The sequence below is a fragment of the Pteronotus mesoamericanus genome, unplaced genomic scaffold, assembly GCF_021234165.1.
Source record: "Pteronotus mesoamericanus isolate MK-2021 breed Mesoamerican mustached bat unplaced genomic scaffold, CSHL_Meso_final contig_66, whole genome shotgun sequence".
NCBI lineage: Eukaryota > Metazoa > Chordata > Mammalia > Chiroptera > Mormoopidae > Pteronotus > Pteronotus mesoamericanus.
Genome location: NW_026555230.1, coordinates 879,808 through 898,050, shown reverse-complemented (window position 1 = coordinate 898,050; position 18,243 = coordinate 879,808). Strand labels below are relative to the sequence as shown.

General features: G+C 38.5%; 1 protein-coding gene across 1 annotated transcript in view; it reads right to left on the bottom strand.

Moving 5' to 3' along the window:
• Positions 1–18,243, bottom strand: part of GABRA3 (gamma-aminobutyric acid type A receptor subunit alpha3) — a 274,150-nt gene that overhangs the window by 75,781 nt on the left and 180,126 nt on the right. The window contains exon 5 of the mRNA XM_054581798.1: positions 9,649–9,731. Within this exon, the coding sequence (XP_054437773.1) occupies positions 9,649–9,731 (83 nt within the window). The remainder of the gene's footprint in view (positions 1–9,648; positions 9,732–18,243) is intronic.

Here is an 18,243-nt window from a genome sequence, read left to right as displayed (position 1 = left end):
CTAAGCAACAAGATAGCCAACCTATGAGATGCAGAGTTCAAAACACTGGTAATCAAGATGCTCAGAGTAATGACTGAGTATGGATGCAAAATAAAAGAAGAGGTGAAGGATATACAAAGTGAAATAAAGGAAAATATACAGGGAACCAACAGTGAAGGTATGGAAACTGGGACTCAAATCAACAATTTGGAACAGAAGGAAGAAATAAACATTCAACCTGAACAGAATGAAGAAACAAAAATTTTTAAAAAATGAGGAGAGGCTGAGGAACCTGTGGGACAACTTTAAACAGTCCAATATCCAAATCATAGGGGTTCCAGAAGGAAGAGAGGAAGAGCAAGAAATGGAAAACTTATTTGAAGAAATAATGAAAGAACACTTCCCCAATCTACTGAAGGAAATAGACATACAAGTCCAGGAAGCTCAGAGAGTCCCCAATAATTTGGACCCAAGAAGGAACACATCAAGGCACACAGACACATCACAATTAAATTGCCCAAGATTAAAGATAAGGAGAGGATCTTAAAAGCATCAAGAGAAAAGGAGAGAGTTACCTAAAAAGGAGCTCCCATAAGACTATCAGCTGATACCTCAAAGGAGACCTTGCAGGGAAGGAGGGGATGGAAAGAAGAATTCAGTCTTGAAAAGCAAAAACCTATATCCAAGAATGCTCTATCCAACAAAGCTATCATTTAGAATGGAAAAGCAGATAAGGTGCTTCCCAGATAAGGTAAAGTTAAAGGAGTTCATCATCGCTGAGCTCTTAGTATATGAAATGTTAAAGGAACTTATCTAAGAAAAAGAAGATCAAAACTATAAACAGTAAAATGACAACAAACTCACAACTATCAACAGCCAAACCTAAAAACAAAAACAAACTAAGCAAACAACTAGAACAAGAAGAGAGTCACAGAAATGGAGATCACATAGAAGGTTATCAGCTTGGAGCAGGGTTTGGGACAGAATGAGGGAAAAAAGCACAGGGAATAAGAAGCATAATTGTTGGGTATAGAATAGATAGGGGGAGTTAAGAATAGTATAGGAAATGGAGAAGGCAAAGAACTATGTGTATGGACCATGGACATGAACTAAGAGGAGGGGGGAAATGCTGGAGGGAGTGGGAGTACCATGCCAAGGGGGAAAAAGAGAAGAAAAAACGGAACAACTATAATAGCATAATCAATAAAATATACTTTAAAAAATAATAGGGGCCTAATTGGAGACAAATATGTATCACAGCAATATATACAACAAATGACCTAAGATTTATATAGGTGGCATGGGAATAAGAGAGAAAAAAGAAAAAAAAAAGAATAGCTTACAAGATGTCCAGAGGAAAGAAGAGTTATTTTGAGAGGATAGAGGGATAAGGAATGCTAAGAGTGAGGAATGAAAACTAGGCTAAGACAGAGAAAAATTAACTTTAAAATGAAAATGAAGAAAGGACAGGAGGAAGTTGAAATGGAGTAGGAGAGAGGAATGGTACAATTTGGGATTTGATATTCAAAAATAATAACTATCCAGAAATAAGACTGAAGAAATGAAACAATAACCACCTCATCCACAATCAATGAGAGAAGACGGATAAAGGTGGAGAAAGAATAAGGGTATTTTAAGAATGGGAAAAAGAATGTGAGATGACTAATAGAAATAGTTTTGAGAGTCTGAATTGGGGGAAAATAGTACAAGTACAGAATAGAAAAAGGTTGTGTCAAGAGAAAAAAAATAGAATTTAAAACAAAAATAAGAGAAAGGAAGAAGGTAAAATGGAATAGGAGAAGGGTAGAGCAAAATATGGGATTTGAAATAAACTATAATTAAAACCTGGTGATATATCAGGCACAAATGTGAAGGATTAAGAAATGAATGTTGAACAGCTATGCAGGAGAGAAGATAGCACCTTGTTGTGCCTGTCTCTATTGTCTCTGCTTTGCTGGGTTTAGTAGATCAGGGCCTGAGGAACTATGTAGCTCATGGTGACTGGCAAAGGGCCCTATCAGAGCTTTTTCTTCTTTCCTTTGCGGAAATGTACTCAGCAGAAGACTCCTGAGCCTGGTGTTACTGATCTGTGAGGGCCTATATTCCTCCAGGTGGGGGTTGGCTGGCCTCTCTGTGAGAGGATCTGGCTGCCCACAGCAAATCCCTGGCATTCAGCTTCTGCTTTCCAGTCCCGAGCCTGCTGCTCTCTTGCCAGAGGTTCAGCCTGATTTCTCCACTCTGAACAGCCCTCTATTCAGGAGCCATGCTGGGTTGGTTCCTACCGTTCCTTCAGTATATTCTAGCACTCTGAGCTTTTGGTTAGCAGAGCCAATGTGCCAGTGTGCATAGGCACACACACAGGCATGGGAGTCCCTGGTCCCTGCCTAGTCCTGGGTCTCCTTTCAGCTCCCCTTTTAAAAGGGTTTCTGTGTGGCTTCCATGCTGTAGCACCAGTCCCTGAGGGACCTGATCTTCATGCACTCCCTCACCCCAAACATCAGTCTTTCATGGTCAGGGTTGGCCACTGCCCTTCAGAGCCTCCAACAATTTTGGATAAAGATTCTCTCTGGATCTTTCCCAGATGGCATTGGGAAGAGCCCTGTAACTATATTATAACACAGAGCAGTGAAAGAGTGGTGACCCCGCTCCCTCCAGAGATATTGAGCCTTGAGCAGGCCTGCTCCAGCCTCACTGTTTCTGGAGACCACGCCTCCCAGGCCTTCTTTCTCTGCCCCAGTAGCTTTCAGCTACTGAGATGATCTGCCGCAACCCCAACTCTGCTCAGCCAGAAGTGCTGGGCTGGGTTTGGCAGCTGTGGTGGCTCCATTTATAAATCCCAGTCCTCCAGCTCCTGAGTACCCTGTAGGCGAGCCAGCTATTGCCCACTGCCAAGCATTCCCCATGGTCTAGTACATACATAAATGTGCTCACTCACAGACACTCTCACTAACTCCGCTCTGTGTTTTGATTGCAGCTCTGGTTGAGGTCTAAGAGCAAGTGGACAGAGCTACCAGCTATTCTGCCTCCATCTTGCACCCTCTCTTTTTTCATTTTAGTCATCCTATTGGGTGTGGAGTGGGCAACTTACATCAGTTTTAAAAATGGTTGCCTTTTGCCCTGGTTGGTGTGGCTCAGAGGATTGAGTGCCAGCCTGTGAACCAAAGGGTCATCAGTTCGATTCCCAGTCGGGGCACATGCCTGGGTTGCTGGCCAGACCCCTGGTAGGGGGCATATGAGAGGCAACCACACATTTATGTTTTTCTCCCTCTCTCATTTCCTTTCCCTCTCTCTAAAAATAAGTAAATAAAATATTTTTAAAAAAGGGTTGCCTTTAGCTATTTAATTATTGCTTTTGCTCCCTTCTTTTTCTGTTTTTTCTTCTTCTGCAGAATTACATATTACACTTTATTTTACTCTGTCTCACATTTTCCTTACTCTTTTCTGTATTTTTATCTGTCTGTACATCAGTTTTGCTATTTTCTATTTGTCTACTTTTAACTTCTCTAATCCTTTCTTCTGCTTTGAATTGAATTCTGGATTTTCGATATTGTACTTTTCAATAAGTAATTTCCAATTTATTCTTCTTTATAAATTCCAATTTTCTGTTGAAATTCCCTATCTTTATCTATTTTATTAATCTGTTTTTCTCTTTTAATTAAACATATTAACCATAGTTTTTAAAAGTTCTTATCTATAAACTTTGATACCTAGATTAACTACCTGTTGGTCTGTTTCCATATTCTGGTTTTTTGTTCTTAAATCTTAGTTTTAGGTCATATGACTCTACCTATTGCTATGCCTAATGATTTATATTGAATTCCAGCTACTATGTAATAAAACTGAAGAGTTTTCAGATGATGCTGACTTGTACTAGAGAGGCTTCATTCTTTCCTTTGCTATGTAGATAGTATGGGAGAATTATACCTAAATCTCATAAGGGACTGAGCTGAGTTATAGTTTTGGCTAAACCTGGTCTGTTTGTCCTCTTACCTAATAATTAGGACATAGCTTCTCTAGGATTTTAAACTGATAACTTGGTGTGTCTTCTTTTTTTATAGCATTGGAAGACTGCAAGAAAGCCAGTTCTGCTTAAGGTTTTTACATTACTTTTTAGTTTTGTGATTTTTGCAAATTCAAAATTCAGCAATAGAATTGAGAGGGGGTTTAGCCAAGAGTTTGAACCCTTCTACTTTTATCACTTTAGTTCTGTGTGACCATCAAAACTATTGTTTTTTTCCCCCTATCATCCAGAAGCAGGCTTATGCCTGGTGCCAAATTTGCAATTCCAACATGCAATCCATGATCAGAATTGGCAAGTGCCACTGTACCTCCAGGTGTCAAGAAGCTGCAGATCATAATTTCACCAATGAGAGGTTCAACCCTTTCTCCAGAATTTTAGTCTTTTCAATCCTTGTTTCTTCTAAAGATCTAGGTTTTCTAATTGTTCATGAGGGGAACACTGGTCACCCACAAACAACTCTGTCCTACCTAGATTGAAATATACTCATCTAATTTGATAGTATATCCATTAAAACAAAAATCTACCAGTCACCCTTGAGTTTTATCTTTTTCTAATATTTCACATATAATTTATTGGAGGATCCTTTTGGATCACTCTTCACAATAAATCCAGAATCAAGTTACTTCTCACCACTTTTGCCCCTAACACTCTGATCCCACCCATTATCAGCTGTCATCTGAAATATTAATAACCTCTTAACTGAACTCCCTGATTCTATTCTTCCCATACTTATATCGTTAACATAGTATCCATAATGATTTTTTAAAAACATAAGCCAGATCATGTAATTATTTTGTTCAAAATATTCCAATCATTCCCTATTTTTCCTCTGAATAAAATTCAAAGCCTTTTAATGTCCTACAAGACTCTAGATGTCCTGGCCTCCTCTTTGATCACATCCTCTCTTAGTGCTTTCTCCCTTCCTTACTCTGCCTAGCCACACCAGCCTCTTTTATGCTTAGAACAAATCAGACACTTTTGTAATTAGGATCTTGCCCCTGACTGTTCTCTATACCTGATCATGACTATCTCGGATATCTTTGTTAACACTTTTATTTCCTTAAAATTTCTGCTCAAATGTTAGAGTTTCAAAGAGGCCTATGCTGATCACCCTATTTTTAAATTTCACTGGCAATACCTATCCTCATTGTAGGTGTGACTTATCCCCCTTATTCTGCAGTGCTTTCATGTCTTTCCGTGGTGCTTCTCACTTTACAACATACTTTATACTTTACTCCTTTATCTGTTTGTTTTATCTTCCACCATCACTGTCTCCTCTATAATATAAGCTCTACAAGGGCAGGATCTTTGCTTTATTCATGGATGCATTCCAAACTCCTGAAACACAGTCTGTAAATATTTGAAAATGATTGAGCAATTATGTCACACATAATTATTTGGGTCTTTTCTAATGTGCTGTTTACTTCAAAATATAGAGCTAAATCTAATTTAGACATGATCAACACAGACCTTGATGTATTTCTCTGATGACTCATATAAAACTTTCACTGAAATTTTTAGAGTAAGAAACTCATTCAAATTCTGTTTAATTTTTATTTTTCTAATTGATTTGGAAATGCCTATATGTCTACTCATTTCTCTGTCAGATTTAAGCTACCAATAAAGACAATACTCTAAAAAATGAGAAAATCTCCATAGTATCTTCCTGCCTACATTTTACTGTAGAGAACTGGATAGAAGTATATGAGGAGGCAGGTAAAATAGGACTTTCAAAAATATAATAACATTCTATTCGAGGGATATTGCCCTTAGGAAGTTGCTATTATACTCTATATCAGCTCTGTCTTTTGGACAATTTATTTTTTTAAATATTTTACTGTTTATGCTTTTACAGTTGTCCCACTTCCCCCCCCTTTGCTTCCCTCCACCCAGCCTTCCCCACCCCACTTCTGTAATCAGTCCCCTAACCATTGTCCATGTTCATGATCTTTCACATATGTGCTTTCTGGACACTTTAAAAAGAGATGTTAATATTTCAATCTAATGACAAAGAAATTAGTTTGAAATAGTGAAATAAGTTTTGCTATCAAGAAAAAAATTCCATTAAAGGCTAAGACTCATTCTCCTGATGAGTTAGTACTGCTCAAACCCACATTCCCTTCTCCATTTTCATACCAGCATAGATTAAAGTCCTCAGCTTTAGAAACTACTAAGGGTAGAATCAAGATGACAGAGGAGTGGGTAGAAGTCACACTGACTCCACCCAGGAGGAAGTCCATGCCTCCTCCCAGGACCAACCTGGAATTACAACTAAATTGTGGGGAAATCACCTGGAACAAACAACTGAACAATAGGGAGAGAGGAGCCTTGTAACCTCGGACAGACAGAAGAATCAGCTTTAGTACAACGTAATCTGTAAGGAGTACCATAGAGACTTGAGAAGGCGGGTGGGACACCCATGGGTGGCAGCACCAGAAGAATATTGAAAGGTCCAATTGGATGCCCCTGAGATGAGCAAGGTCTAAACCATAAGCAGGGATTTCCAGCCTACAGCACCAGAGTCCAAAAAGTACACAGATAACAGCCAGCAGCGAAAAGCAGTAGGGTTACTCTTTGCAAAAGATGGGCTACAGGAGACACAAAGAGCTGTTTAAAGGGCCAATGCATAAATTTTTGTTTGCAGCCACTTACTCTGGGCTCCGGCAAAGGTGGGGGCAGAGTGGGCTGGAGACGTATGAGGAGAGACTGGGGAAGGAGGCTTTGGGGAGAGAACTGAGAGAGTAGAGAGCAGGCAGGATCCCTGTGCTGACTCATCCCCCATGTGGTAGCAACCATATTGCTGAGGAAGATCACTCTCCTGAGTGTTAACAGTGTGAGAGGAACCCAAAGTCCCAACCCCAGGAGGCTCACCTAGGCCCGGTAGTGCTAAAACCTGATGGCTGAGTACAGAGTGGCAGCCACAGATGGTAGATCCCTGGCTAAAAAGGGCACACAATGGTCTAGAGATAGTTCAGGAGAGACTGGAGATGAAGGCTTTGGGGAGAGAACAGAGAGAATAGCTGTCAGGAGCCTCGTGCTGACTCCTCCCCATTATGGCAGCAGCCATCTAGCTCAGGCAGACCACTCCCCTAAGCAGCACAGTGTGAAAGGACCAATAACCCCACCCCAAGGGGGACTCTGCCCTGCCCTGTGGTATTTCTAAGCTTGACTGCTGAGTGCAGAGTGACTGGATTAAGAGCTGAAGGAGACCACCACAGACAGTAGATTCCTGGAAGACTTGAACAGACTGCCTAAAGTCAGACAGAGCCAACATCTGACATCATCATAGATGGATCCAGAAAGAAAAACAAACAAACAAACACTGGTCTCTTACCATAGAAGTTCACACCACAAAGTCAGGAAATCAAGACAGGTCAATTTAAAAAGTAGAAGTAAAAGAGAAGAGCCTCACAAATAATGGGAAGACAAAGAAACACCTCCCAGTTGAAGGTAAAGGAGGAATACCCAGAAAGAGAACTAAATGAAATAGTGGCAAGTAAACGTCCCTCAGATATTGAGTTCCAAACAACGGTTCTAAGGAAGCTCAATGAGCTCAGAGAGAATTACAAAAAACTACAGGGAAACTATGAGGAACTTACTGAAAACTATATCAGCAAGAAAAAGGACATAGAAACTATCAATAAGACACAAGAAGAAATAAATAATACAATATCTGAATTGAAGGACACAGTAGAAGGAATCCAAAGCAGGCTAGATGAAGTTGAGGACCGAATCAGCGAGCCATTGAGGACAAGGTAGAAAAAAGTAACCAGAAAGAGCAAGAAAATGAAAAAAGACTCAAGAAGAATGAAGAGGCATTGAGAGAAATGCAGGACAACCTGAAATGTAATAATATCCATATAACAGGGATACCAGAAGGAGATGAGAATGAGGAAGCAATAGAGAACCTTTTTGAAAAAGTAATGATGGAAAATTTCTCTAATTGGGGGAGAGAAAAAGTCACACAAGTCTAGGAAGCACAGAAGGTCCCATTCAAAAGGAACACAATGAGGCCCACTCCAAGACACATCATCATGAAAATGGCAAATATCAAAGATAAACAGAATCCTAAAGGAAACAAGGGAGAAAGAAGTAGTAACATAGAAGGGAGCCCAGATAAGGCTAGCAGCTGACTTCTCAACAGAAGCACTAAAAGCCAGACAGGAATGGCAAGAAATATTCCAAGTAATGAAAAGTAAAGGCCTGTAATCAACGCTGCTCTACCCAGCAAGGTTCTCAATTAACATGGAAGGTGAAATAAGGAGTTTTCCAGACATAAGAAGGCTAAAAGAATATACCTCTACCAAACCAATATTGCAAAATATGTTAAAGGAACTGCTTTAAGAAGATGAAGAAAAAGAGTCTATGAATATCTAGTTCCTTTCACAGTTACTAATACTTGGTATTACCAATGTTTAATACTTACTAATCTGATTGTGACAGTGATGTGTTATTTTAATTGTTCCTGTATTATTTGTTGAAACTAAGCCTGTTTTAGTATATTTCTTGCCTATTTCTATTCTTTTTTAAGAAAACAGCTTTAAGTGACTTTTTGGTATTCTTTATCTATTTTTTGATTAAGTATTTGTAGAATTTTTGCCTAAAAAGACAAAAACAAACAAAAAAACCAAAACAACTATTAATCCTGTTATAGATGTGTTGCAGGTAGTTTCCTATTCTGTTACTTGTCCTTTAGATTTTTTTACATGAATATTACTGTATAGTCTTAAATGTTTAATATAGTCATATTGTCAATATTTTGCTTCTAGGTTTGAATATGAATATGATACTTCAGGGTAAGAAAAATATTATTTTGTATTTTCTCCAAAAAGTCTTTAGATTTTACATATTGATTTTTAACTCACCTGAATATTTTTTATATAATGTGTGACATAGGGCTCTATATTTGGTTTATTTCAAGTAATAGTGATCCATGCACCTTATATGTTGAATAAGCCTTATTTTCCCCATTGATTTGAAATATCAATTTAATTACATAATTACATTGTTAGAAAGATATATGTTTGTTTCTAGAATGCTCATTATATTTTATTGATCTACTTATTTCTGTGCAGCTGTCATGATTGCTGAGACTTTATAATGGATTTAAATTTTTTAATATTTTATAATGGAAACTGGCATTAAAAAATAAATAAAATCAATCTGCATTTAAAAATAAAAAGAGAAAAAGAAGGAATTCCTACCTTTTGAAACAACATGGATGGAACTGGAGAATATTATGCTAAGTGAAATAAGCCATCAGTGAAAGAGAAACATCATATGATCTCACCTATTCAACAAAATAACACTAAGGAATAAAATAAACCACAGGCAAGGAAACATCGAGTAGACTGAAAGTGACCAGAGCGGCTGGGGAAGGAGGACAATGGCATAAAGTAGAAGGAACTAAACAAAGGACATGTATGAATGACCCATGGACATGGACAAAGGAGTTGGAATTAACTGTGGGAGATAGGGGTGGGGTGGGATGGGTGGAGGGAAAAGCAGGGGAAATGAGACAGCTGTAATAGAATAAATATGATTTAAAAATAAAAAAAGAAAAAATAAACTACTAGGGGTACAAAACAGGAAACATTCAATTTGTTTTGGAAAAAGCTCAAGCAAACAGAAAGTGAGAAAATACGTACAGCTTCCAAACTTCAGTGGGCAGGCATGTACATCCATGGGAAAATCTTCCAAATGCATAGGACACTCAGCATGAATTGTTAACCTAAAAGTAAGAAGACCAGAAAATGAAGCTGAGCCCCCATTTATCAGCAATGTAGTGCCCCTAAGAATAATGGGATTTTTTGTTTGTTTGTTTAGGTTCACCAAGATCCAAGTCTTTATGAACTCAAAAAGATGGAGTAAATGAACTAGATAGCCTCTCAAAGCAGCATTCAGTATTTAGATTTTTTATCAGATCTGAATCCCACCTTACCACCTTTAGAAAAACATACATAACTTATCTCCGCTAGCTGAGCTCCCATAGCTACTATCCTTGTCCAATGAAGCCTAGAAACAGAAGGTCTGGACTCGTTTACTGATGGTAGCAATTTAAAAATTTAAAAAATAATTTTCATTAGTAGGTTACAAGGTACATTAACTAAATTAAAGATTGCATTGGAGAGGAGATATGTGTAGAAAGATTATCTTTATCTTGATAATGAACAAGTACAAAAGATGGCTAAGATGCTCACAGCAACTATTATAGCTTCCTGAACACACACATACACATACACACACGGAGCAGCTGGCCATAAAAATACAAAGCTAATGGAAGGCATCAAAACCTCAGGGGTCAAATCTGAAGAGATCATGATTTCTTAACAGGGACAGCATAGGGGAGAGATTGTGCATGGATTCCTTAATAGAAATATGGACGGGATATGATTTGCCATGCCCCAAACTCATTCCCCTGCCATTAGTCTGTCCAAATAATCTATTCTAGGTGACCCATATAGCAAAAATCAGAGTTCTTTGGAACCTAGCTTTGATGAGCTATGTCTAGCTAACCTGTATAGATCCTGCTTGTATTGGATTCACTCACTACCATGCTCTTGGAGTTGTAAGTTGCCAACTGATAAGTATCTCCAATCCCAGCAAATTGTTAAATCAGATGAATATGTGACACCTCACAAATGATAGGAGCAGCAACACTAGATATTGCTCAAAGCATGCTGACTAAAGCAAACATACTCAGGTATGTATTAGCAATAACCCTACCTAGGCTTGTAGGCAGAAAACAACTGTGTGTTCTTCATAAAATATTTACTCTCCTTTTATTTTCAGTTTCCCTATCTAAGCAGTAAAGGTTGGAACTAGACAGCAAGAATCCTTGCATCTCTAACTAAACCCTTAGATATTTACAAAATTTCTTATGTGTCCTGGAAAAAACCCTCAATTCTCAAATTAGCCTATAAAATCTCACCAATCCACCCTTTATTCCTTTTTAAAAATATTTTATTTATTTACTTTTAGAGAGAGGGGAAAGGAAGGAGAAAGAGAGGAAAAGAAATATCAATATGTGGTTGCCTCCAACACAATCCCTACTGGGGACCTGGCCCACAACTCAGGTATGTGCCCTGGCTGGGAATCAAACCAGTGACCTTTTTGTTCACAGGCTGGCACTCAACCCACTGAGCCACACCATCCAGGGCACACCCTTTATATTTAAGGCATAAAGGGGGTTTTATGACTCAAAGAGTTTGACACAAGATAAATGTATTTCACTGAGAAATCTGGTCTTTGTGCTGGATACTTAAAAAATTCCACGAATTTAATAAAATAAATTGTTTCTTATCTCCATTTATATTAGTATTTTTAAGGCACTGCCTCTTAGGAGTAATTCCAAGGGGAAATTATTTTATATCTACTCTGCAGGCCTGAGCACATGGAAAGTAAGACCAGGACAAATAGATAATAAAGGCAAAATGCAACAGTTACACATTTCTGATTAGGAGCAGAACTGATTTATAATAACTTTCCGGTCTTCTTACCCATTCACTTCCTGCTTAGGAGGGATGGGCACTGATGAGGATGTGAAGGAAAGGAAACCCTTGTGCACTGTTGGTGGGACTGAAAATTTGGGCAGCCACTGTGGAAAACAGTATGAGATTCCTCAAAAAATTTAGAAAAGAATCGCTGTCAGATCCAGTAATCTTGCTTCTGAACATGTATGTTCAGGGAGTTGAAATCAGGATCTCAAAGAAATACCCACACTCTCATGTTTATTACAGCATTATTCACAATAGCCAAAACATGGAAACAGCTTAGAGTCCATTATCAGATGAATGGACAAGAAAATATATATTCATATAATGGAATATTAGCTAGCCTTAGAAAAGAAGAAAATCCTGCCATTTACAACAACATCAATGAAAGTGGAGGCCATTATACTAACTCAAATAAGCCAGACAGAGAAATATAGTATGATCTATATTTCAGAAAGAAAAATATAGTATGGTCTAATTTATAAATGGAATATAAAAGAGTCAAACTCATAGAACTAGAAAATAGAATGGTGGTTTCCAGGATGTGGGGGTTTGGGAGAGATCACACTAAGTTATGCAAGATGAGTAAGATATGCATGATGAATAACTCCTAGAGATCTACTCTACAGCAGTCTTTTTTTAAAAAGAGGCAGAATGTTTTTATTTTATTTTTAAATTTTATTTTTCAATTACTTTTTTTAATTGTTGAAATACATTGGTGTCCATTTACCCACCACCACTTTCTCCTGCCCCTCTCACCCCCACCTCGCTCCCTCAATCCCTCCCCACCTTGGCTCTGACCATGAGTCTTCCGTACTTGTTCCTTGAAATGACCCTTCCCCTGCCTTTCCCCACTATGCTCCTCTCTCTTTCCCTCTTGTTTCTGTTGGTTTCTTTTTTCTTTCAATGTTGCTGGTTATATTTTCAGTGCTTGTTTATTTTGTTCATTAGGTTCCACTTAATAGGTAATATCATATGGTATTTGCCTTTCACCCCCTGGCTTATTTCACTTAGCATAATGCTCTCCAGTTCCATCCATACTGTAGCGAAGGGCAGTAGCTCACTCTTTCTTTCTGCTGTGTAGTATTCCATTGTGTAAATGCACCATAGTTTTCTGATCTACTCATTTATTATTGGGCACGTAGGATGCTTCCAACACTTGGATACTGTAAATTGTGCTGCTATGAACATTGGGGTGCATAGGTTCTTTTGAATTGGTGTTTTGGGATCCTTAGGGTATAATCCCAGCAGTGGAATTGCTGGGTCAAAAGGCAGTTCCATCTTTACTTTTTGAGGAGATTCCAAACTGTTTTCCACAGTGGTTTCACCAGTCTGCATTCCCACCAACAGTGTACTAGGGTTCCCTTTTCTCCACAACCTTGCCAGCACCCATTGTTTGCTGATTTGTTTATGATGGCCATTCTGACTGGTGTTAAGTGGTATCTCATTGTAGTTTTTATTTGCATTTCTCTAATGACTCATGATAAAGAGCATCCTTTCATATGTATGTGGGCCCTATGTATATCCTCCTTGGAGAAGAGTCTGTTTACATCCTTTGTCCATTATTTAATTGGATTGGTTGTCTTGCTGGAGTGGATTCATGTGAGTTCTTTGTATATTTTTGAGATCAACCCCTGTGTGAGGTATCATTGGCAAATATATCTTCCCATACAGTTGGTTCCCTATTCATTTTGCTGATGATTTCTTTAGACGTGCAGAAGCTTCTTATTTTGATGAAGTTCAATTTGTTTATTTTTTTTCCTTTATGTCCCTTGCTCTAGGGGACATATCAGTAAAAATATTGCTGCATGGGATATCTGAGAGTTTCCTGCCTATATTATCCTCTAGGACTTTTATGGTGTCACTACTTATATTTGTCTTTTATCTATCTTGAGGGTTTTTTTGTGTGTTTATGGTATTAGGTGGTGGTTAAATTTCAATTTTTTGCAAGTAGCTGTCCAGATATCCCAACACCAGTTGTTGAACATGCTATTTTTACTCCATTTTATGCTTCTGCATGCTTTGTCAAATATTAATTGACCTTAGAGACATGGGTTTATTTCTGGGCTCTCTATTCTGTTCCATTGATCTATGTGTCTATTCTTAAGCCAGTACCAGACTTCTTTGATTACATTGGCTTAGTAATATAGTTTGATATCAGGTACTGTTATCCCTCCTACTATGTTCTTCCTTCTCAAAATTGATGCGGCTATTTGGGATCATTTGTGGTTCCATATAAATTTTTGAAATGCCTGTTCTATGTCTGTGAAATACATCATTGGTATTTTAATAGGGACTGCATTGAATCTTTAAATTGTTTTGGGTAGTATGGACATTTTTATTATGTTAATTCTTCTTATCCATGAACACTGTATATGCTTCCATTTATTTGTGACCTCCTTAATTTCTTTCTTCAGTGTTGCATAGTTTTCTGTATACAGGTCTTTTACCTCCTTGGTTAAATTTATTTCTAGGTACTTCATTTTTCCTGTTGCTACAGCAAATGGGATTTTTTCCTGATTTCTGCTTCTAGTATTTCATTGTTGGTATGCAAAAATGGCTTTGATTTCTGGATATTGCTTTTGTATCCTTCGTTTTGCCAAAATCACTTATTAGTTTGAATTTTTTGGTGGAGTCTATCAGTTTTACTATGTACACTATGATGTCATCTGCAAACAATGATAGTTTTACTTTCTCCTTTCCAACTTGGGTGCCTTTTATTTCTTTTTCTTGTCTGATCACTGTAGCTAGGACTTCCAATACTATGTTTAATAGAAGTGATGAAGGCAGACAATCTTGTCTTATTCCTGATCTTAGTGGGAAAACTTTTAGTTTTTGCCTGTTGGGTATGATATTGTCTGTAGGTTTTTCATATATGGCCTTTATTATGTTGAGGTATGCCCCCTGTATTCCCACTTTCTGAGTGTTTTTATCATAAATGGGTGCTGTACATCATTAAATGCTTTTTCCCCATGTATTGATACGATCATGTGGTTTTTGTCTTTCCTTTTGTTTATATGATGTTATGTTTACTGATTTGTATCAATTACATTTTTTATTCAATAATATTTTGTATTAGTCATGTGTACAACATAGTGGTTAGACAATCATATACTTTACAAAGTGTTCCCCCAATATTTTCAATACCCACCTGGCATCATACATAGTTAGTACAATAATATTGACTATATTCCCCATGCTATACTTTACATTCCCATGACTATGTTGTAACTACTGACCTGTACTTCATAATCTTTTCATCTTTTTCACACAGTTCCCCAACACCACTTATCTCTGGCAACCATCAGTAAGTTCTCTGTGTCTATGAGTCTGTTTCAATTTTTTTTTGTTTAGATTTCACATATAAATGAAATTCTCTGGTAATTGTCTTTCTCAAACTGACTTATTTCACTTTGCATAATATCTTCTACCTCCATCCATGATGTAGCAAATGGTAAGATTTTATTCTTTTTTATGACCAAGTAATATTCTATGGTATATATGTATGACTGCTTTTGTATCCACTTGTCCATTGATCAGCACTTGGACTGCTTCCCCATCTTAGCTATTGTAACTCTGCAATGAACATGCACAAATTCTTTCTGAAGAGTGTTTCTGGATTCTTAGGATATATTCCCAGAAGTGAAATCGCTGGTTCACAGGTAGTTGCATTTTTAAATTTTTGAGGAAACCCCATACTGCTTTCCACACTGACTGCACCAGTCTGCATCCCCAGAAACAGTGCAAAAGGGTTTCTTTTTCTCCATATCCTTGCCAATACTTGTTGTTTGTTGATTTATTGATGAAAGCATTCTGACAGGTGTGAGGTGGTATTTCATTGTGGTTTTAATTTACAAAAAAAGTCTTTTGTGGGATTTTCAATAATGATCAGAGACCCCTCAAAATGTAACATTCAAATTATAGTGTCTCAGTCCTAGTCTATATTGTGGCCTTCTGATTTTCATGCAAAGACAAGACAGGAACTAGGAGACAATCCAGGAAATTCCCTTCTTTGGGAGTAAAAGGTACAGGGGAGAGCATTATGCTAAGTGAAATAAGCTAAGCGGCAAAAGAAAAACACCATATGATCTCACCTATAAGTGGAACCTTATAACAAAACAAACAAATGAGCAAAATAGAACCAGAAACATGGAAATAAAGAACAAGCTGACAGTGACCACTGGGGAATGGGAAGAGGGATAATGGGGGAAAGGGTATAGTCAAAGAACATGTATAAAGGATAGCAGGGTGAGGATTAACTGAGGGAGGGGGGCAGGGCAGGGGAGAGCTATGGGGGTAGAAAATTCTGACAGCTCTGGTTGAAAAGTAAAAAATATATATATATATATAAAATAGAAACAGGCAAAGCAGCAAATGAGAGTGCTTTGAAGTGCTATAGGAAAAAAAAAACTCCAGGAGACTTCAATATGGCAGAGGAGTGAATGGAAGTCACACTGACCTCTTCCCAGGACCGAACTGGAATTGCAACTAAACTGTGGAGAAATCACCTGGAAAACAATGAAGCAATAGCGAGAGAAGAGCCTTAAAACCTCGGACAGACAGAGGAATTGGCTTTTGCACAACCTAACTGGTAAGCAGTGCAGTGGAGGCTCGAGAAGGTAGCAGCACCAGAAGGATATTGAAACGGCCAGTTCAATCCTCCTGAGAAGAGCAGCGTCTGAGTCGTAGGCTGGGATCTCCAGCATATAGCGCCAGAGCACAAAAAGCGCACAAACAGCCAACGGTGAAAAGCGTAGTGGTGCTCGCTGCCAAAGACAGGCGGCTGGAGACGCAAAGAGCCATTTAAGGGGCCAATGCAAAAATTTGTAGCGGCAGCCACTTACCTTGGTCTCTGGGCAAAGGCGGGGGGAAAGTGGGATGGAGCCACCTGAGGAGAGATTGGTGAGGGAAGCTTTGGCGAGAGAACTGAGATAGTGGCCAGGGGGCCCCAGTGCTGACTCACCTCCCATTCTGCAGCTTCCATCTTGCTCAGGCATAAAGGAAATAATAATCTTGCCCTCAGGATACTCTGCCCCAGCCAGGTGTTGCGCACGGGCCTGGGTGCTGAGTACAGAGCAGCTGGCACAGATAGTGGATCCCTGGATAAATGGGACACAAAGCTGTCCAGAGTCTCTTGACAACAGACTGGAAATGGAGGCATTGGGGAAAGAACTGAGGGAGTACTTATGGGGGTATCCCAGTGCTGACTCCTCCCCCATTCCACACCTTCTATCTTGCTCAGGCAGGCCACACCCCAGAGTGGCAAAAATGTGAAAGTAAACAATAGACCTGCCCTCAGGATGCTCTGCCACAGCCAGGAGTTGCATGCAGGCCTGGGAGCTGAGTACCCAGTGGCAGTCACAGATAGAAGATTCCTGGATAAAGGAGACTCAGAGTGGTCTAGTAAAACTTGAGCAGAGACTGGAGAAAGAAGCTTTGGGGAGAAAACTACAGGAGTAGCTGGGGGGATTCCAGTGCTGTCTCCTCTCCCACTCCTCAGTGTCCATCTTGCTCAGGCAACCACTCCCCTGAGTGGCAGCAGCCTGAAAGGACAAAATAGCCCCACACTCAGGAGGCTCAGCCCCACTCTGTAGGGGCAGACTGACTAGATTAACAATTAAAAAAGACAGACACACACAGGAGTTTCCTGGAAGTCTCGAACAGACTGCTTAAGGTCAGACGGTGTCAACATCAGAAATCATCAGAGGCAGACACAGAAAGGAAAAAAAAAAAGAGTCACCTACTACCATAGAAGTTCACACCACAAAGTCAGGAAATCAAGGCAGATCAATTTAAGAAGCAGAAGCAAAAAAGAACAGGCTCAAAAATAATGGGAAGAAAAAGAAACACCCCCCAATCTAAGGGAAAGGAGGATCTTGACAAAGAGAACTAAATGAAATAAAGGCAAATAAACTATCAGGTGTTGAATTGAAATTAATGGTTCTAAGGAAACTCAAGGAGCACAGTGAGCTCAAAGAGAATTATGAAAAACTGCAGGAAAACTATGAGGAACTCACTGCAAACTATATCAGCATGAAAAAGGACATGGAAACTATCAATAAGAGACAAGAGTAAATGAAGAATACAATTTCTGAATTGAAGAACACAGTAGAAGGAATGAAAAGCAGGCTTGATGAAGCAGAGCACTGAGTCAGCGAGCTGGAGGACAAGCTACAAATAAGATTCCAGAAAGAACAAGAAATTGAAAAAAGACTCAAAAAGAAGAAAGAAGCATTTAGGGAAATGCAGGACAACCTGAAATGTAATAATATCCGTATAATAGGGATACCAGAAGGAGAAGAAGAGGAGCAAGGGATAAAGAACCTGTTTGGAAAAGTAAAGATGGAGAGAGGGAAGTGGGGAAAGGGGGCAGGTGAAAGTGGTGGCAGGAATGTGGAAAAAAATGTATTTGAACAAAAAAGTAAAATAAAATAAAATAAACATAAAATATAAAATAAAAATATAAAGTTAATAATTTAAAAATAAAATAAATTAACATTCATTTTTTTCTATTTCAGTTAATTAATTTAACTAATCAATATGTTTTGCATAGAGTATATATATTACATACATAAAAAAGAGAGAAACAAGCTAGAAGTGGTAAACAATTCTGAATAATGAATAGAAGCTTAAATATCATATAAAAATAAACTGAAAACACACACACACAGACAAAAGTCATGATGGTAAACTTCCCTAATTGAAGGAGAGCAAAAGTCACACAAGTACAGGAAGGACAGAGGGTCCCCT